Below are 21,763 nucleotides of genomic sequence, written 5' to 3'. Positions count from 1 at the left end.
CATTATACGAAGCTATTTAACTGCAGAATTCACCAGTCAGGATGTACTCCACAAAATCGTGTACAAAATATGATAATATTATGTAAAAGTTTAAATTTGCACTAATCTTTTTGAACGATCAAATGACACTTGAGCCAGACCGCCTTGTCGACGTCATACATGCTTCTATGTTTTGGGTCCATCAATTGGGTGGGGTGGCTAAAGCGTAGCCTGAATCAAAAGGGCACATTTATTCACTTTTAATAGCAATACCTTGTTTGTGATAACCATTAATTTGCACAGAATAAACTAACATTTCGTCTAAATATATGGAGGATTCGACTGAATTTTTTTTGCTTGTGGGTTTCCTGGTTACTGACACCTGACCCTGTTTTTGAACGGCGGAACGGAAACGCGCCTGGCGCCAAATTTCAAGTTTGGATGGTTGAACTGAAAGCAACGCACAGGTTCTTTGAAGTTGTTATCACGTATATAGCGGTGTTTAGCGGTATCATTGTTTTATACTCTTACTGTGTTTGATCGAAATGTACATTAAGTCTATTGTACTAGAGGGCTTCAAGTCCTACGCCGAAAGAACGGAGATTAACGGCTTTGACCCGTTTTTTAATGCCATCACTGGACTGAACGGCAGTGGAAAATCAAACATACTCGATTCCATCTGCTTTCTGCTGGGAATATCTAACTTATCACAGGTTAGTTTTAATACAATTATTTGTTTTAGCACGTATATGTATAAAACAGCTATTTAATGTCAGTATTTTGTGCGCTTTGTTTTTTATTTGTTTATATGATACACTTATATGACAACAATAACTTTTAAAATTCAATAGAATCTAACGTTATGCATGCGTGCATTTGGGCTGTTGATGTGACATGGCATTTTTACTTTCACACAAGATACAAAATTAATATAATTTGTATTGTCATCATTTAAAATGCAGTAAATGGTTAAAAATGTCTTTGTCTGACATGGACCTATTTATATAAAAACTGCTTTTTCTATAGATTTATTTATTTATTTATTTTTAATTTTGGAACAAAGTCTCAAAGTTGTCCTATGGTGTGACTGACTGTCTTGTTCAATAAATTACACATTTTATCAATTTTAAAAGAAAAGCATTCCAATGTTGATAAATACTTTTACAAGTAGATACCTTTACACTTTACAAGTGTCTATTTTAAAATTTAAATTACAACAACAAAAAATTCATTCTAAAAGCGTAAGAACTTTATACATTTTGTCACTGAAAAAAACAGTCCTCCAATGTGACGCTATATCCTGACTTTAAATCGGCAATTCCACTGACAAGTTTAGTTAGTTATAGAACCCATTCAGGTCATTTGTCTCAGAAATTTTCAAATATTTCGCTTTTTTGGAAGCACTATAAAAGTGTTCATTACTGGTTTCATTTGTTGCGACATCCCTGTATTATATCCCTGTGTGTGTGAATATGTAACGTTATATATATATATATATATATATATATATATATATATATATATATATATATATATATATATATATATATATATATATATATATATATATATATACACACACACATATATATATATATATATAAATAATAGTTTTTGAATAAATTATAGATGTAAGTTGAAGACTTACAGACTTTGTTAAACATTGTAGGTTCGTGCCACTAATCTCCAAGATCTAGTGTACAAAAATGGCCTGGCTGGAATTACCAAGGCAACTGTGTCCATTACTTTTGACAACTCCAACAAGAAACAGAGTCCCCTTGGTTTTGAGACACACGATGAGATTACCATCACACGACAGGTATTCAGCCAGAGATCACAGATTTTAGAAATGGCTAGCAAAAGGCAAAAGAGCGAGTAACTCAGCTTGTGACTCTGTTGTGTGCAGGTGGTCATAGGTGGACGCAACAAGTACCTCATCAACGGTGTGAACGCAAACAACCTGCGAGTCCAAGACCTGTTTTGTTCAGTTGGCTTAAATGTCAACAACCCTCACTTTCTGATCATGCAGGTAATAACTATAATACACCCATGCTATGACCCATCTAGGAATTGATGTGGCCTAATAAGATTTTTTAAAATAAAAGTATTGGATATTCATATTCTTAAAGGAGTAGATCACTTCAGAATGAAAAATCCTAATTAAATTTTTTTTTTTAAACTAACCCATGTCAACCAAGGTCTTTCTTTGTCTTTCTTTCTTCAGTCGAAAAGAAATTAAGGTTGAGGAAAACTTTCCATGATTTTTCTCATATAGTGTACTTCAGTGGGGTACAATAGTTAGAAGGTCTAAATTGCAGTTTTAATGCAGCTTCACATAGCTCTACATGGTCCAAGACGAGGAACAAGGGTCTTATGTAGCGAAAAATATAAAATTGTTTATACTATTTAACCGCAAATGCTCTTCTTGCTCTAATCTGCGATGTGCCATGCATTATGTAATCAAGTTGGAAAGGTCACTCATGACTTAAGTGGAAGTACTGTGAAAAACAGTTTTTCCTCAAACTTCAAAATCGTTTGAAATCATTGCTTTACCTTTTTTTTGTGAAGGTAACGTTGTTTGACTTAGTCTTTGCAATTTTGCTTTGTAAGCACTTGATCGGTTCTTTCACATACCTTGAACTTTTCACTATATGGAGAAAGATCCTAGATTGATTTCCCTTAAAAACCCTAATTTCTTTTTGTCTGAAGAAAGACATGAACAGCTTGAATTGTGTAAGGGTAAGCAAACTATTATACATTTTAGTTCTAAAGTGAACTACTTTAAAAACAGGATTTTTATTTTGAAATGAATATGAATGGTTGTTTTACTTGTGTGATGTGAGTTTTTCCTCAGAAATAGTAAATGGGGTCAATTTTGATTTTGTGTTGATTTTGAGACCAATTTCTATTTGGATTTCCTGATTCAGTTAGTGTTAGGATTCACATTCCCAGTAAGTCTAATTTTATGTTTATTTCAGGGGAGAATCACCAAGGTCTTAAACATGAAGCCTCCTGAGGTGAGATGCGGTTGTCATTTGAATGTACTTAGTCGTGTTATAATCAAATTTGATTGTAGTAATAAAGCTTTCAATTAAATTGCACTGGATTGATTATTGGATGAAGTGACACAGACATCCATTGTCTTCGATGCAAGTTAAAATAGTTATTTTCTTATTATGTTTTAGTTTATAGATAAAGTTTATAAAATTATGTTTTTGTTTATAGATTCTGGCCATGATTGAAGAGGCAGCAGGTACCAGAATGTATGAGTGCAAGAAGATCGGTGCTCAGAAAACTATTGAGAAAAAAGATGCTAAGCTCAAAGAGATTCAGACTGTATGTACAAATATTTAAATATTAATTTTTGTCCCAAGATTTGGAATGACGTCAATTTCATCTCAGATATCATCTTTGTATGTTTGTTTTTGTATAGATACTGGATGAGGAGATCACCCCTGCTATGGAGAAACTGAAGGAGGTATGCGTTTTAAAAACCCTCAAAAAGAATTAATGAGTTGAGTTATGAGTAACGTTACAATTGAATGTATTATTAGATTACATATCATGTGCATAGATTATAAGTCATGTATGTTTATATTAGATTAAAAAATAATGTATTATTCACATCTTTATTATATAGATAATGAATAAATAATAAATAAATTGTGTAGGCTACTTAATAAATAATGTAAGCTAAAGGGTCCATACTCTATACTATTATTGTATGCCTTTGTGCTGCTGAACAGTATTTTGTTTGTCATAGAAGTTTTCAAACAGCTTCAGTTCCTTACTGTGGACAAAGTGTATATAACATGTGCAATATATACTTATCTTTTTTTCATATCCTATCCTTCTCTCTTGCTGCTTAGGAACGTGCATCCTACCTGGAGTACCAGAAACTCATGCGTGAGATCGAGCACTTGAGTCGACTGTATGTGGCGTATCTGTTTGTGTGTGCTGAGGAAACTAAGCTGAAGTCTACTGAGGAACTGCAAGAGATGCAGAGCTCCATCGCACAACTGCAGGAGAACATGAGACAGAACGAGGCCAAAGTGAAGGAGCTGAGCGCGGAGATACAGGAGTTGGAGCGCAGGAGGGACAAGGTAAGCAGCAGAGCAGACAGTCAGGATTACGCTGATCTGAAAATAGGAGCGACAAGCATTAGTATATTCATTGCAGAGATGATTTCAGCATTTGGGAGCTCACACCTAAACTATATAAGATGATATCTTGAGAAATGGAAATAGATCCACGGATGAATGATGGAGAAGTGACTCGTCAAATTCTTTCTAGTCAACAGCTTACATAAACATTATTGTGTTGGGCAATAAGCACAATATAATATAAAATGCAAGCACATTATTAATATTCATCTGAACACATATGATGCAGTATATTAATGATAATATTGATAGAACTATGTAAATGTGTAGTCTTTACTATTTACATTTTTGAATGACATAATATAAATACACTACTGTTTAAAAGTATGGAGTTGAAAGAAATTATTTTTGAACTTTCAATTAATCAAAGAAACCTAAAAAAGTTTGCACAATTTTTTTTCACAGTATTTCAATATTTCTTTGACTAAAATAATTTCTTTCACTCATTATTTTGTGTAGAATAGAATACACATTCAGTATTTGATTGTAGTGTCTGTTCAACTCAGTCGCAGTGATTCAGTAGTGGCTTTGGGAGTGGCCTCGTAGGACAGTGAAGCATTCTGGGAATTGTTGTCTTTCATCCCCATGAGACAAAAATACATTTTCTGTCTTTTCTAAGTCTAGAAGGCATCAAATTCAAAAATAATTTAACATTTCTACTACATTAATGACCCAGTTAAAATACAGATTCATCTTCCCAGCGCTGAAGTACCCCTTTAAGAAATCAGAATCGAGTTCACAGCTCACAATTTTCACCACTGACTATTTTTGCTTGCAATTAAAAAAGAAACCTTATTTAAATATAAATCTGATGTTTTCTGAAAGTTATTTGATATAGGCCTATACATGGACTACACTTTTAAATCGCCTTGTGATAACACATTAAATTAAAATATGCACTTCAATATGCTGACAGAAAGCAGGTTAATGCGCTTACATATTAAACGAAATCGATGTAAGGGACAAAAATCTAGCAGTGACGATGGTTTAATGCCTAATGCACTTTAAAGCCTGGCAAAAATCAAGGTACCGGTAGATTAAACGTTTCCAGCAGATGGCACCGGGAGTTTGTGCAGATCTAACAGTATACAGACCATTTGTGTGTGTATTAGAAAATGTAATATTCTGCTGTAAATTTTTAGTAATTGTTTAAGCCAATTTCACGATTTCAGTCAACATACAGCTACAACAACCTTTCATAAAGCGTGCGTGCCTCTCACTCTAGGCTGGTTGCTATGGTGGTTTTGACCCGAGTCACACGTGTGATGTGTGGAGGCACAGAACTGATTATTCGTTTTAGCTTATCACGTTGACAGGAAAAAAATAAACATAATGTAGCTATGGCAGGCTTAGGGATTTAAACTACTTATAATTGTACAATTCCTTAGAAAAACTACTCAATTACAGTTATGAGAGTATTTGTAATTTGTTACTTTACACCACTGCAAATAGGCGAAAGATCCATGCTTGGATTTATTACATTTCATCACTGAGAAGGTCTGATGTCAGTTTTTGATGTCACAGGCTGATTGAATGACGCTTTAATTTAAACAGAAAATCTCAAATTGAGCTTGCTGAAATGCAGCTTACTTGTTTATTGGTGTTTTCAGGTCATCCGCATGCGAGAGGGAGAGAGAGCGAGGGTGCACATGGTTGCCAGATTGCAAAGTTTAAGTAAAACGCCCGATAGTGTTCTTTTAACAGCAAAGCTCTTTTGGGGGGATTTAAATAATTGAAAGCTGGCAAGTGTGAACGCACATACTGTCTGGCCTTGGAACATGGGCTTGTATATGCAAATTTTGGGGGCGCAAATATTAATGATCCCGGCTGTTACGTCACAGTCTGTGTTATGTTGGGATTCACCCGTTTTTCAGTGGTCTTATGAAAGCACAAGTTTACATATGAAGGAGGAAACAATGGTGTTTGCGGCTCGTGATATGTCGGTTCCATGTACAGAACTCTTCTAATTTAACTATGCCAAGGTAAATACAGTTTTCCATTCTACGGCATCTTTAATAGGAATTACAAAAAAATCTTAATCACCAAACAAGCATATTCAAATAATTTCTAAAGGACCACGTGACACTGATGACTGGGGGAAACTCAAACTGCTGAAATTCTATAACAGGAATACATTAAATTTGTGTATTTTAAAAAAGTGACAGTATGAATAAAAGTAAAACCTTTTTATTTTAAAACATTATTTTAAGTTGTAGTAATATTTCACAGAATTAGTAATACAAATTATAATTACTGTAATATTATAAAAATATTATTAGGTCCCACAAATATTCCACCATTGCATTAGTATGTATTAAATAGTAGTTTAATGTAGTAGTTTAATGTGACTGAAATTCTGTAAACTTAATTTTTTCTCTCACAGTACTCATGCTTTCAATGCAGGCAGTCAATGGATCTGTGCGCACACTCTCCTGATGCTCGCTATGTCTTGCCTCTCCCGCTACTAATGCACTTTACGTATAAGAATAAAGTATCCATAATGCTTTAAATAAATATACTACTAAAACTAAATGTGATATGGTGATTTAAATTATGTTTGTGCTTTCGCTTTGAGGAGTGCTGTACCGGCATGGCATGTACTTCAAATGATCAATGCACTCAATCACAGTTATAATCGCAAGAAAGCATGTCAAAATAACTATTCCCAAAATATAAATGTTTGGCTCATCCAAAAAAATGATTCTGCATTTTCTCACTTTCACTGTTGTTTTTGTGCATCATGCAAGCATTTGAATATCTGTGTTTACTTAAGTAAATGCACTTTGTAAATCCGTTGTGACTCTTCAGAGGATTTAGATTATTTTAATACTATTCCTTTATTTAGGGAAATCATATTGAGACTATCATCTCTTTTTCAAATTAGACCACTCAATTGATTGATTTATTTTTACAATGCCTTTTACATTGTTGGGGGAGATCTTTTAAAGTTTTAGAGGAATGGAATTTAAATGGAGGGAAAGAAATCTCTTAGGTTTCATAAAAAATTAAATTTTACGTTTGGTAGTTGAACATAAATCTTAAAGGATTGAATCAACATGAGGACGAGCACATGATGACAGAATTGACATTTTTGCATGAATGATACAGTATACCTTTTAAATAAGCTGAGCACTGAAAAGAAACTATATTCCAATCAAATCGTTCACATCAACGATACATATTGTAAAAAAAAAAATATTCTGATATCATACAATGTATGGTTACGCTATTCATTTGATCTGGCTATATTGTGTTAATGTAATATAAATGCTTCAGCAGCTTCATTTGCTGTGTAGCTTTAGCAGAGTGAAGATGGATTAACTGTTGTGTGTGGAGAGGTACACTAATTTATTAGAAATGATTTGTGGTCCTAATGAAAAATATTCAAGGACCACAGTCCGCTAAATGGTGTGGTGACCTGTGATTTAAACAGGTAGGCTTTCTTTTACCTGTGCAGGTTTGGTAATAAAGTATTTGTCCTGTGGAGACCGAAGGTCTGTAATAGAGGGTGAGATGGTGGGTAATGCACTAAAAGTATTAAATTCTTTGTACGGGAAAAGATTTTTGAATATTTTATGATGCAAATTGATACCTGTTAGAAAAGTGTGCGGTTGATTGATTGAATATTTCTGTCTCCTGTTGTATTCCATTAGCATGTCTCATATCTGTGTCTGTCTCTCTAGGAGGTTGGGGGGGTGTTGAGGACTCTAGAAGAGACCCTGTCTGAAGCTCAGAGAGTGGACACAAAGGCCCAAAGCGCTCTTGACCTGAAGAAGCAAAATCTGAAAGATGAGACCAAGAAGAGAAAAGAGCTGGTCAAAAACATGGAGGAGGTAAAACTTATTTATATAATACTGGCGACTGAGATTAAATAAAATGAAAAGGAACTAATAGAGAAAAGAAACAAACTAACAAATGATAGGATTACATTCCTGGTGGGGGGGGGGGGGGGGAAGAGATCTAGCCTATATAACTTAAAGTAGTGTGATATATACATCACGATATTGGCAGAAATCAATGCTGTATTTAAATGTTAACTTTATTTGAACAAGGATAAAAAGATGATGTCAGCTAAGGAAGTGGAGGTTGCCAAAGCGACGGAGCGGCTGAAGGCCTTGCAGGAGGAGGGGCAGAAGGATGCAGAAGCGCTGGAGGCGGCTCAGCAGCATTTTAAGGCAGTGTCAGCTGGTCTCTCTGCCAATGAGGATGGAGCTGAAGCCACACTTAGTGGCCAGATGATGACCTGCAAGAATGACATAAGTAAAGCTGAGACAGAGGCCAAACAGGTGACCGTTTTGACCTTTATTGAATGTCAACAAGTCCAGTAATCACAGTTATGCAGGAATGATTAATAATGTCCCAAGAAAAAAATGTGGGTCATTTTTAAATCAAAAAGGTTAAAGGTCCCATGGCATGGATTTTTCTTATTATTTTATAATGTTTCCTGAGGCGTACTTGTATTGTTAGTATGGTTTTTACATCAAAAAATATAAACCCTCTGGCTTGACTGCTCTGTTTCAAGGGGCGTGTCTGCTGTGAGAAATCAGTGAAAACACCCACTGTTGTGATTTGCTGACATCTTTGCATTTTAAATGAGATTGTGGCGGAGGTGGCGTGGATTAGTCAGGCGCAAGCAGCAGCTGCAACAATGCCAGTCCACAGAGAGAGAGACTGAGTGAGAGCTGGGGAAAGATTGCTGAGAAAGTGTTATTATACTGAGCTGTTGAGAGCGGTAGTTTATTTTGTTTGTATCTGAGAGCTCTGAATAAACACAAGTGAATTTTGCAACATTATTTCTCTCACAAAATGCTTTCACCACAGCTAACAGCAAACACGACATCCATCTGAATACAGTAAGAGCTTCTGTTAACAGCATCATTCAAATGGCAGTTTGGACAAGTGTGCACTGCAGATAAACGTGTGATTGACAGATCCGAACATTATGAAGAGTGTTTTTTGATCGCGCTCTGTAGTTTAATAGTTTAAATAACAGATTTGTTTCAAGGTACTAACAGAAACGACGTGAGGTTGATTGTTTTAGTCGCTAGTTCACTGATGCATCAAGACGACAAGCGGCAGGACTGACATATTAAACGATTTAAAAAGAAAGTTTGTGTGAACTTGAATGATTAGCTACACATCAGAACTCCCTGATCCCAGATCAGGCATTAATGAAGACTGTTACTCACTGTTTGTGGCGGTGCTGTCGAATCCATATGGTAAAGCCTGTGCTGACATAGCGACTGATAAACTGGATCTATTCTCTACTAAATCTCTGGGCGGGCAAAGCAGAGGAAGGGGAGGAAACCTTTCATGGTATGACGTCATAACGGGAGAATTCAAGATCAGCTCGTCTGGGCTCTCATTAAAAGGCAGAGAAAAACAGCAAGAACTCTGTTTGCACTGATCAAATTTTTTAGCTACTTGGGGACAATATTAAAGATAGGGGAACTCATATTAATGTTTTAAAAAAAACTCATAAAAGGAAAAATTCATGCCATGGGACCTTTACAAGTCTTTTAATGCTCACCAAGGCTGCAATTATTTGCTTTAAAAATGCAATAACACTACAATAATATATATAACAGTATTGATTTGTATCAATGTTACAGTTCAAAATTATTTTTCATTTTAATATATTTAACAATAATGTATTTCTGTGATGACAGTTGAATTTTCAGCATCATTACTCCAGTCTTCAGTGTCACATGATCAATCAGAAATCATTCTAATATGCTGATTTGCTGCTTAATGTTTTTGTAGAAACATTTGATACACAGTGATATTTTTTAAGACGTTCTTAAGAACAACATTTATTTGAAATAGAAATCTAACTTTATAATTATTTTTACTTTCACCTTTGATCAGTTTAATGCATCCTTGCAGAATAATTTGAATTAATTTTCTTACTTCCCTAAATTGTGTATATTATAAGTTATAAAAATGAATATATATATATATTTGAAAAGTAATTTTTAATGTCTGTGTTCTGTGTTTTAGGCTCAGATGAAACTGAAACATGCCCAGCAGGAGCTGAAGTCTAAGCAGGCTCAGGTCAAGAAGATGGACAGTGGCTACAAAAAAGACCAGGACACATTTGAGGCTGTGAACAAATGCATAGAAAAACTACAGGCTGAAATGAAGAAGCTCAACTATGAGGGTACTAAAAACAATGATTGTGATTGTTGTTGAATTAGGTGCAGTAAATTCCAGCCTAATATTTAACTGATTAAGAAAATAAATGGGGAGGCAAAGCTGAATGTTATTTGTTAACTTCGATTCAGTGCAGATTCATTTTAATTCATAATAACTTAAGTATTAAATTAGTTTTTTGTTGTTGTCTAAAACGTTTTTTAATAAGTACATTGACTTGTATTTTCAGACGGACGTGAGGAGGGTCTGTTGGAGAAGAAGAGGCAGTTTTCACGGGACGTCAATCAGCTCAGAGAAACCTACGAGTCCCTCATGGGGCAATTCCCAAACCTGCGCTTCGAATACACGTGAGAACACGCAGGCCGTTTTAATTTAGACTCATTGCTTAAGTGTCATTCATACACTAACAATTATAGCAGTGAATCTAATGGTACTGTGTGTATGTAGGGACCCAGAGAGGAGCTGGGACCGCAGTAAGGTGAAGGGTTTGGTGGCAAATCTTTTCACTGTAACTGATGTGTCAAACGCTACAGCCCTGGAGGTGGTCGCAGGTGGTCGACTCTATAACGTAGTGGTCGACAACGAGGTAAGTCTTCCTTTAAGAAGACCATGGGCATTGTTATTATACTACAATTTAAAAGTTTAGGTTCTATATAGGGCTGCACAATTAATCAAATTTCTAATTACGATTACGGATGCCACGATTATGTAATCATTCTAAAGCCGCGATTATAAAAGAAGGGCATGTTGCATTGTGTGACAGTAGTACGCTGACTGGTCAAATGCTCGCAAAGTAGCATATGCCATTTTTAAAAAGCCTATGAACTAACGATATAATTCGTGATATAGAGATGTTTTTTTTTTTTTCAAGGCTCAGCTTACTGTATTTTTTGTAAGGTATAATTCAATCCAAAATGTAAACTCAGTCATCATGCACTCACCCTCATGTTGTTTCTTCTAAACTTTTAAAAACTTTTTTTGGGGATGAGCTAAACATTTACAGCTTAGGAATAGTCATTTTAACGGGCTTTCTTGCGATTAGAACTGTGATGGATTGCATTGATCATCTGAAGTGCATTTGCTGCCGGAATGACACTCCTTAATGCCTAAGCTCAAATAACATAATTTAAAGCGGCACGCCTTATAGTGAAAGCACATACATAATTTATATCACCAGATCACATTTGGTTTTAGTAGTATTATTCAAAGTGTTTTAGATGGTTTATTCTTATATGTATAGTGCATTAATAGCGGGAGAGGCAGGACGCTATGAGCACCGGGAGAGATGCTGCCTGCATTGAAAGTGTGAGTAATGCGTGAAGGGAATTTTTTTTACGTTTACGCAGTTTCAGTGACATTACTACATTAAGCAACTATATATATTGTTGAATATACGGTATAATGATGCTATGGGGGAATATTTGTGGGTCCTGTGATAATAATACAATAATAATAGTTTAATAATAATAAAAAGTAAAAAAATTTAAAAAAAAAAACCTCTTTATTTTGGCTTAAAATATTGCTATACATATTGTATCGTGAGTTCAGTATTGTGATTTATATCGAATCGTGACACCAGTGTATCGTTAATCTCCTAGTATAAAGCTATTCAAAACTTCATTCAATGTAAATTGTGATAATCGCAATTACAATTTCATGGGAATAATCGACAATTATGATTTTTTTTTTTTTGCCCTTGTTCTATATACGATGTCTATATAATGTTGGAAAGAAATTTATGTTTTTATTTGGCAAGGATGCATTCGATTTATCAAAGTGGCACATAAAGACGTTTATAACATTACTGCTGAATTCATCATTCATTCATTCAACAGTATTCATAAAAGAATCATGAAAAATGTATTCTGGTTTCCACAAAAAAATGGCAGTACAACTGTTCTCAACTTTGATAATGATAATAAATGTGTCTTGAGCACCAAATCCGTACATTAGGATGTCTAAAGGATCATGTGACGCTGAAGTCAAGAGAAATGGCTGCTGAACATTCAGATTTGCATCACAAATGTGTTTTATTTTGATATATACATGTATAAAGTTTATATACATTTAAAACAGTTATTATAATAATATTTTACACAATGTTTCTTTTTAATGTATATAAAATTAAATAAATGCAGCCTTGGTGAGCATAAGAGACTTCAAAAGCATCAAAACATTCTTATAGACTGCACTTTTGAATAGTAGTTTGTCGTTATCTAGCAAAATTATGTCTTGATTTTAAACTTGGCTATTTGCAGGTTACTGGAAAGAAGCTCCTGGAAAAAGGTGAACTGAGACGCAGATACACCATCATTCCTCTAAACAAAATCTCAGCACGTACCCTCAATGATAACGTAGTACGCGCTGCCAAAAAATTGGTGAGAGCTCTGCTATTGAGCTGTTGTTGATTTGATTATGATTTGTTTGAAATAATCTCAGCTGGATTTTTTTTAATGAAAGGAAACACATTTGTTGTGTGGCAGGTTGGGCCAGATAACGTGCACATGGCTCTGTCACTGGTAGGTTATGAATCGGAGCTGAGGAAGGCCATGGAGTATGTTTTTGGCACTACGCTGGTTTGTGACAGTTTGGACAATGCTAAAAGAGTTGCCTTTGACAAAGGTGTAAGCAGCAAAACGGTTACGCTTGGAGGAGACGTGTTTGATCCTCAGGGAACATTAACAGGAGGTTTGTATGTGTGTAACGCTCTATAACTGCATGAGATTGAGGACCCTCACAAAAGAAATCAGAACTGTTATAAATTATACCTAAAACTATTTGTTCTGGGGTATATTTTCACCATAATTCCAAATTACCATAAATCAATTTTTTCCTCTTCATTTTAATGAGAATTTTGGGGGAGAAAGTGCTAATGTCATGAAAATATCATTATGTAAAATCTTTAAAAAAATCCTAAATCCATTCTTCTTTTGATTATGGGAGCAATTAGGCCCTGTATTTTATATACTATTATAGTTTTTATAAATTATACAAAAAATTGTATATTTTTTTGTAAAAAAAAAAAAAATTCAATTAGGCCTTAGCTTATATGTTTTTTATTTTAGTTTGTTTTACTATTTTTTTTAATCTATTAAAACTTTAAAAATTGTAGTAATGTTAGAACTTTTTTTTTCATCTAATATTTATTTTATCTCAGCTTCATTTCAATTACCAAAATTATTTTTCCTAGTTTTAGTTTAACGACTACACTGATTATGACTTATATTGTTTTGTGAGATTCATCCTTGAGAATTTTTTTTTTAAGTTTTATTGAATTAGAGTTCAGTAGGTGGCATTTTGACTCTGTTTTGAGCTCTTGGCAGATAATTTATTACATTATTAGCTGATATTACATTTGATCAGTTTATCCACACCCTGCGAATTAAACCTTGAGCGGCAGGATTGCTCAAAGATGCATCTTTGCTTTTATTAAACTGTATAAGTTAAATGTCACTATTACACTAGCCCTCCATTCTTTCTGATTATCACTTTTGGCATCAGCCATTGAAAAACTTATATTGGTGGACCACTATTTACAAAAAGAATAACAATACCTGTGGGGTTTTTATTCAGGAGACAGATTAGTTTACAGTCTGAATGCTTGTCCAAGGCAAAGTAGAACATGGTGTTCTCTAACAACTGTTACCTTTGTGTGTGTCTATGTGTAGGTGCACGTGCTCAGACGGCCTCTGTCCTGTCTAAACTGGCTGAGGTGAAGGACATCCAGGACAGTCTAAGGACTAAAGAGGCAGAACTCACCGCAGTGGAGTCTGAGCTCAGCAGCCTCAAGGGCACAGCTGAGAAGTGAGTCTCTGTCCAATATACAAACTCTTAAAAATCTGACCAATCCGATCAAAAGTACAAGGTGGATAGCTAAAAGGTATTTTATTTGTAAGGTGTTTTATTTATTTATTTTCTTTTGTGTTCTCATTCAGATATCGTCAACTCAAGCAGCAGTTAGACCTGAAGACTGAGGAAGCTCGGATCCTAGAGACCAAACTTCAGCAGAGCTCATTTCATAAACAACAGGAGGAGCTGGAGAACCTGCGCAAGACCATCGGTACACACAAATACCTCTTTTTGCCGATATAGTGCTAGTTCTCTTGCTGAAGTCAGGGCTCTGTACAGTTACACAATAGGACCAACTGTTGGTTTCACTGTTCTTTAACTATCCTGGGGCTCTGTTTTTTAGAGGAGTGTGAGGAAACACTACAGAAGACAAAGGAAGTTCAGAGGAAGGCGGAGGAGAAGTACAAAGTTCTGGAGAACAAGATGAAAAATGCTGAGGCAGAGAGAGAGAAAGAGCTGAAAGCGGCCCAGCAGAAGCTCAACCAGGCAAAGAGTAAAGCAGATGCCTTCAACAAGAGACTGAAAGAAAAACAGCAGGTACTTTGTCAACTATAGTCCTATTCGCATGCCAATTGTTTCTCATGGGGACGCAAGGTATTTTCAGTGTTTACGGAGCTAGTCTGGGATTTTGATTGCTGTCTGAATCCAGATTTTCTCCCACCACCTGCATGAAAATTCCAGGACAAATTACTAAGGATTTTAGAAACAGATATGCAATACAATTTTAATGTATATCAATTGTATATAATGCATATTTTAAGGCTTGCACAACAAATCATTTCACTAGTTGACAATGTAGCCAGGTTTTTTTTTTATGGGTATTTGATATTTCGTTATGTAACTAAGAGCTGTTAAAATTGATGTAATTTTTTGTTCTGCTAAGTTCCACATTTTTAAAATGGTATTCATCTGTGGAAGAGATAAAAATGCAACATAAAAAAAAACATTTAAACCATAGTGTATTTTTTATTATTAAATAGGATATTTACATGAATAAATTATATTTTATATAATATATAATATTTAATATTATTTTCCCATTGCTTTTTCTGTCAAGTCAACCTTATTTATGTAGTGCTTTATACAACACATATTGTTTCAAAGCAGCTTTACAGTAGCTAGGTTTCCATCCAAAGTGATGAATTTAACTTCATTGGAATATCGCATTAAGCTTTTCCTAATAAAACACTTTTTCCATCCATTACTAGGCATTTCAGAACAACCAAAACAGCATTTTAGATGCTATGCAATGACATCGGTCTGCTGGTTGGTCCAGTTATGCCGTCCTATTGCAAAATCTTTTTTGATACACATCAAGGAATTTATTCTTTAAATGTATTTCCATCGTAATTGATGTGCATGTTTTCTTGGATAAAGCGTTTATCAGACTCAATGAGCGCATTTGTTGTTTTTTTTATGCACAATTTTGTTAATGCACAATTTATGTACTTTTTTTAATGTGATATCCCAAAATGCACATAAAAATAGGTAGAAAGTAATGATTCAGTGATACAAACAAACTTCAATTCTGCTGTAAAGCAGCTCTAAAAGACGATAGTAAACAGTCATTATTCAGGTGAAATCAATTCAACATAACTGTGTAAAGTTAATCAATTATGGAATGAGTTGAATTCATCTATAAAGCAGCTCTGTCATCATTCAACTCCGTTCAGTTCTCATCCAATAGTGTCACTGCAGTCAAGTAAATAATATTGCTATTCATTTGTTTTACTTGTCACTAAACACATGAGACGGGCATTTTCAGGTTTGTAGGATCACAGAACACGCTCCTCCACTGTGAATACATTTGAACGCATGCATGAGTTTTATCACTGAGGAACCATGCAAAAAGCCCATGAGAAACAATTACCATCAGAATAGGGATTGACACACATTTCTCAAAAAAAAGAAACCATTTAGGAGCAGAATTTTGATCACTGAAATGTAGTTTTGAGATCTAATCTGGGTTTATTTTATTTGTTACATCAGGGTCCTGATGGTCATGGGAAACCTAGAACTATCAGGGAATTTTTTTTTCTCTAGCCCAATAAATATTTTAAGTTGTTCTTTGTAAATTCAGTCTCTAAAAAATTCAGTAATCATGAATGACTGCAAAAGGTGTAAAGAATCATGGCTCAAAAGGTGTGGAAAATCTGTGGTTTAAACCACTCAATGTGTTTTACTTCTTTTTTTTCTGTAGGAGGTAGATGCAGTAGGTCTGGAGTTGGAGGAGCTGAAGAGAGAACAGGCTGGATATGAGCAGCAGATTCAAGCTGTAGATGAAGCTCTCAAAGCCATACAGGAGCAGATCAACACCATGTCCTCAGAGGTTTTGGCCACTAAGGTAAAGAAATAACTACAGTTGCCTTACAAAGATCCTTAAAGGGTATCCATTTAATTTCTGTGCATGTGTTATTAACTTACACTTTGTATGTTTAGGAAGCAGTGCGTGTTGCGCAGGAGCAGCTGTCCCAGCAGAAGGAGGTGATTCTGGGACAGGAGAGAGAGATTAAAGGAAAGACCGGAGAAGCAAACCGCCTGAGAGAACAAAACAATGACGCCCAGCTCAAAATCAAAGAGCTGGAACACAACATCAGCAAACACAAGAAAGACAGCGCTGATGCCACAGCCAAGGTCAGAGAAAGTCAATGATACCAACAGAGTCTAGTGTGCTGTTGATTAGACTGTATGTAATGTTTGCGTGTGTCCAGGTGGCCCGCATGTTAGCTGAGAATGACTGGATTTCCTCTGAGAAGCATCTCTTCGGTCAGCCTAACACTGCCTACGACTTCAAGACCAACAATCCCAAGGAAGCTGGACAGAGGTTGAAGAGACTCGAGGAGACTAAAGATAAGCTGGAGAGAAACGTCAACCGCAGAGCCATGAACATGCTCAGTGAGGCTGAGGAGAGGGTATGACATTTGACCTCTTTAGTGACTGCTGTAAAAGATACTATATATACTGTAACAAATATTTTTTTTGAAAGAAGTCTTGTATGCTCACAAGCCTGCAATTATTTGTGTAGCCTGTAAAATATTACAATTTACAATGTATATTTATTTCTGTAATTTATTCCTTTGATAGCAAAGCTTAAATTTCATTATTATTATTATTAGTAAGTGTAGCGTAGGCACCTATTGTAATCATTGGCATTCTTCTTCTGCTTTGGCAGCCTATAGAACTGCTTGAGGGGAAGTTATTAACTTTGTCACACAGACTGAGGGCAGTCCAATTATTCATCATGGCAAATTTGGAGTCTCTAACCTAATCCCTTTAGCACCACCACCTGTTCAAAGTTTGATTTGCGTTTGTGCTAAACTTTGAAATCTAAGGGCTAGAAACTAAATTTTTCCTCTGATTCTTTGGCTCAAGACATCAGATGATGTCTGAATGGTTTGCACAAAAATCATAAAAGTAGTCTTGTTAGATTCTAGGCTGCGTGATGTCCTGAAGGAGCCTAAGAAGTTTCAAACCAGTGCCACCTAGTGCAAAAAATCAAATATTCACATGCTTACACTTTGGATTTGGTTGACTTGTTTTTAATGGGAGTTGTATCGTATCCTTAGATTCCTGAATCCTTGCAGAGTCCAGGAAAGTATCCAGTGATACCAAACATGCTAGGTTTTTTATAGCATTTAAACAGCTTTCGTGAAAATCTTTTGCCCTCTCTGCGGTGGGCAAGTGATGTAACCGGTGTAATGCCTATCACAGCAAGCCTATTACCCATTATTATGAATCTACTGGGACGTAACAGACCTGTGTGTTTTGTAACACTAGTGCAGTGTCCGTTCACGGAGCATATAATCCCTGCCTGTGATTTTCACCAAATTTGACTCTTGGTGCTTTAAATTAAACACAACTTGAATTTGGCTCACTCAATGCATTTGTGGGTTTTTAACCTTTTTGCTTAAAACTGTCTCCAAATGTCTTTACTCATTTTATTAATAATGATAATTGCAATAAATATTTATTATTATACTTTTTATTTTTATTTGTCTTTCAGTACAATGATCTGAAGAAGAAAAAGAGAATCGTTGAGAATGATAAAGCCAAGATCCTGGAAACGATTGAAGAGTTGGACCAGAAGAAGAATGAGGCACTCAATGTGGCATGGCAGAAGGTAAAATACCAACTCATATACGTTAACCTTTTAATTATAATCAGAACTAGTAAGAAAAATATAAAACAATCATGATGAATCTTGTTCAGTACAGTCTGTGTGATTGCAGGTGAACACGGATTTTGGCTCTATATTCTCCACTTTGTTGCCTGGGTCAAATGCCCGTTTGGCTCCCCCCGAGGGGTGTGGTGTCCTGGATGGGTTGGAGTTTAAAGTGGCTCTTGGGAACACCTGGAAAGAGAACTTGACAGAGCTCAGTGGGGGTCAAAGGTCAGCCTTTGCACAACTCTTTTGCTAAAAGTGGCATATTCCTGCTAGAATCAATAGCCATTTTGGTTATGGCTCTCCAGGTCACAATTTCTTGGCCACAGATCCATTAGAGCATCAGATCTTGGATAGAGCCAATAACTGCATATTTCCCAGTATATGTGCTGCCCATTGATCACCTGATGCATTTGTTTCAGGTCTCTGGTGGCGCTCTCTCTAATTTTAGCTATGTTGCTGTTTAAACCCGCTCCCATTTACATCCTGGATGAAGTGGATGCTGCTCTTGATCTCTCACACACGCAAAACATCGGACAGATGCTGAGGACACACTTTACACACTCACAGGTAATAAATACGTACTCAAAATGATAAGCTATACGTTTGCAGGGCTCTACATAACGCCCATTTTGGGCGCATTTACGCCTAAAAATTACTGCGTGCGACTGTGAAAAAATATTTAGGCACACCGGTGCGAGTGACGCGATCTATTCTCATGAATGGATGTGTAATACAATCGGAATAAAAACTACAACAAGGAGTGAATCAACACTGAGAAACTGATAGGCTACGTTTCCTACTTCAATCAACTGCTTTTCATGCCTTTAGTCAGCAAAAGTGCAAAAACGTGTGCTACGGACTACACTTCAAACAACGATTGTTTACAAAGTGAAACGTGTGTGACGACGCAGTCATGCGCACTTTACCAGACGCCTCGCGCTGTTTATTTACAGCCAAATAAAAATGAACTGGAAATACCACATTTGGACTATCATAAACAAGCTCAGAAATTAGCGGATGCTTGGGGCATAAATGCCATCAAACAATAATGTATTAATAATACATTTAAAAAGCCCTTGAGTTAATCTTTATCACTCATGCTGTTTAAAAAAAATAACGTTACTAAATGTATATAATGAGCAAGTATATCATGAAGATTTTTTCCAAACCGGGTTTTTGTCTTATTCTGAATCACTGTACACACAAAATAAGTTATTCCCGCTGCGGATTAGCACAATATCTGCGTGACTCGTATTTTTTTTACGGTCTGGACCATAGACTGTAAAAAAAATATGGACGTAGTGTCCGTGACGTCACCCATAGGATTCTGATAAGCCGTTCTGAAGCTTAAAGTAGGGGCGAGCTGGGCGTTGCCATCTTGTGAGCGGGTCAACGCGTGTCACTCCCGGATAACAGAAAATGGGCAAAAAGGCGGGATGTGCGCGGAGCTGAGGTGACGCAATAACTATAGACGGCGGATAAATGGCTATCCACTTGTAACCACGCCGTTAATTATGCAGAACCTTAAGGCTTTATGTAACGTAAACGAATGAGTTATAAAAAAATTCACCCCCCTCAGAGTTGTCATGAAGATCAACATTAGCCTTATAAGCCAAAACCACAATTTGTACCAGGCTGTAAACATGTTTTTTTTCTGCTTTAAAGTTGAGAATTTTAACATGGGGCTCAATGAGATTCTGCTCCCTTCTGGAGCCTGTCCCTAGTGGCCAGTTGAGGAATTGCAGTTTACATTACTTCCGTATTGGCTTCAAGAGAGATCGCGGGAGGTTGCCGCTTGGTCTGGACTCACCACAAACAGAGAGAAGTAGATCCGGCTGCAATGTTCTTCCGTGAGGCGCATACGGTTCTGTTTATGAAGCGCCAAAAGTTACGGCTTGCTAAAGCTCCGAGTATTGGCATGATTGCATGTGTGATACTGATCTCGTACAAAAATCTAATAGACAAGTTGATATTGAGTAACAACGTTTTAGCCACAACACTGTCTATTTGTGAAAATCAAAGCCACACCAGAACTGATTCGCATCTCCAAGCGATTCGATTCAAATGAATCTGTGTTTTGAACTATTGACTGAATGACTTGCCGCCACCTACTGGCGGTTTTTATTTTCATATTTATACTTTGCATTGGCTTTTTATTTAAAATATTAAACTTTTAAAGTTTAATTTGTACATATTTCTTAATTCAAAAACTTATATGTAAAACATTCATACAACATTAACCCATGCATTAATGCATTAAATGCATAGGTGTTTGATTGTATGAAGTCCAGTTCTGCTTTGTGTGTGTGTGTGTGTGTGTGTGTGTGTGTGTGTGTGTGTGTGTGTGTGTGTGTGTGTGTGTGTGTGTGTGTGTGTGTGTGTGTGTGTGTGTGTATTAGTGCTGTACTCTCAGAAGTTAATGATAATATTATGTCAGAATTATGTTGAATTTAAGAAATTGACAGATGATGCATACATTTAATAAGATTAGAAAACATTGCTCTTATAATGGTAAAAATGACCCTGGACATTAAAGGTCAAATATCGTCCTGTAATGGGAAAGTTATAATTGGAATGTGTTTGATGGATTAGAATGTGCTCCTAAATTTTTGACTGTGCTCCTAATTTTTTTAAATTAGGAGCACAAGTGCTCCTCAAGAAAAAAGTTAGCGTAGAGCCCTGGTTTGTTTTCCAGCGCATCAGTAATAATATAGTAATATAGCGCACGGCTATAACATGACAGTATTTGAACAGAAACTGAATGAAATTTCTTTGCAGTTTGTGGTGGTGTCTCTGAAAGATGGAATGTTCACCAATGCAAATGTGCTCTTCAAGACCAAATTTGTGGACGGCATTTCCGCGGTCACTCGCACCGCTCAAACACACGAGGGAAAAGTTTCAGCCCAGCGCACACAGGAGAAAGCTAAGGACAAACGCCATCGACAGATACTGGCCAGCTAAACACAATGTCACATGTTTAAGCTTTTATTACTTTCAGTTGAGAGAATGAAATGGTCATTTAAAACTGTCAGTACTAAAAGCTTTTTTGGACGCATCTGATTTGTGCATCTTACGCATGTGAAATAGCTCTGTAAATCACATCTTTCCATTACTAATTTTAAAACGCAGTTGTATTCATACACACATCTTTTCACATTATTATTGACATTATGGAGTGTAGTTATGCTACTTTTTAAATCCTGCTGTTTTTTTTTACCGAGTCTGTTTTCTGTCTCTGTACGCTATACTCTTTCAGTATATATGTTTGTAGGTTGACTTGGCTTTTTCACACTTTTCAAGCTACTTTTGTATAAATAAAATTTGTCACAAAATTGTGGATATTTGTTACTTTGCCAAGTATATTTGTTATAGAATGGTGGTCTTATTTACACTTCTGTATTCTTTTCTTTGAGGTCTCTAAATATAAAAAATACATTTTCATTTATTCAAGTAT

At 35.8% G+C, this 21,763-nt stretch overlaps 1 protein-coding gene across 1 annotated transcript; it reads left to right on the top strand.

Annotated features, from left to right (window-relative positions):
• Nucleotides 1-396: 396 nt before the first annotated feature.
• Nucleotides 397-21,634, top strand: smc2 (structural maintenance of chromosomes 2). The gene is made up of 24 exons (XM_067442768.1): nt 397-692; nt 1,649-1,798; nt 1,886-2,008; nt 2,958-2,996; nt 3,205-3,315; nt 3,413-3,457; nt 3,849-4,082; nt 7,826-7,975; nt 8,195-8,428; nt 10,143-10,302; nt 10,525-10,642; nt 10,743-10,881; nt 12,554-12,673; nt 12,779-12,983; nt 13,964-14,099; nt 14,231-14,355; nt 14,488-14,681; nt 16,345-16,488; nt 16,584-16,778; nt 16,856-17,056; nt 18,148-18,264; nt 18,374-18,534; nt 18,729-18,876; nt 21,088-21,634. The coding sequence occupies exons 1-24, from the start codon at nt 525-527 to the stop codon at nt 21,268-21,270; spliced, it is 3,600 nt and encodes a 1,199-aa protein (XP_067298869.1). The 5' UTR covers nt 397-524; the 3' UTR covers nt 21,271-21,634.
• Nucleotides 21,635-21,763: the final 129 nt, after the last annotated feature.

Source organism: Pseudorasbora parva, chromosome 4 (assembly GCF_024679245.1).
Source record: "Pseudorasbora parva isolate DD20220531a chromosome 4, ASM2467924v1, whole genome shotgun sequence".
NCBI classification, from domain to species: Eukaryota; Metazoa; Chordata; class Actinopteri; order Cypriniformes; family Gobionidae; genus Pseudorasbora; species Pseudorasbora parva.
The sequence above is the reverse complement of the archived record's forward strand: the minus strand, read 5'-3'. Positions and strand labels throughout refer to the sequence as shown.

What these genes read in the sequence shown, in the direction of transcription:
- smc2 (XM_067442768.1), top strand. Translation starts at nt 525, where the DNA reads ATGTACATTAAGTCTATTGTACTAGAGGGCTTCAAGTCCTACGCCGAA. An exon ending in GAATATCTAACTTATCACAG is followed by an intron (nt 693 to 1,648) that starts GTTAGTTTTAAT and finishes TAAACATTGTAG; the next exon opens with GTTCGTGCCACTAATCTCCA. An exon ending in CTCAAGGGCACAGCTGAGAA is followed by an intron (nt 14,100 to 14,230) that starts GTGAGTCTCTGT and finishes GTTCTCATTCAG; the next exon opens with ATATCGTCAACTCAAGCAGC.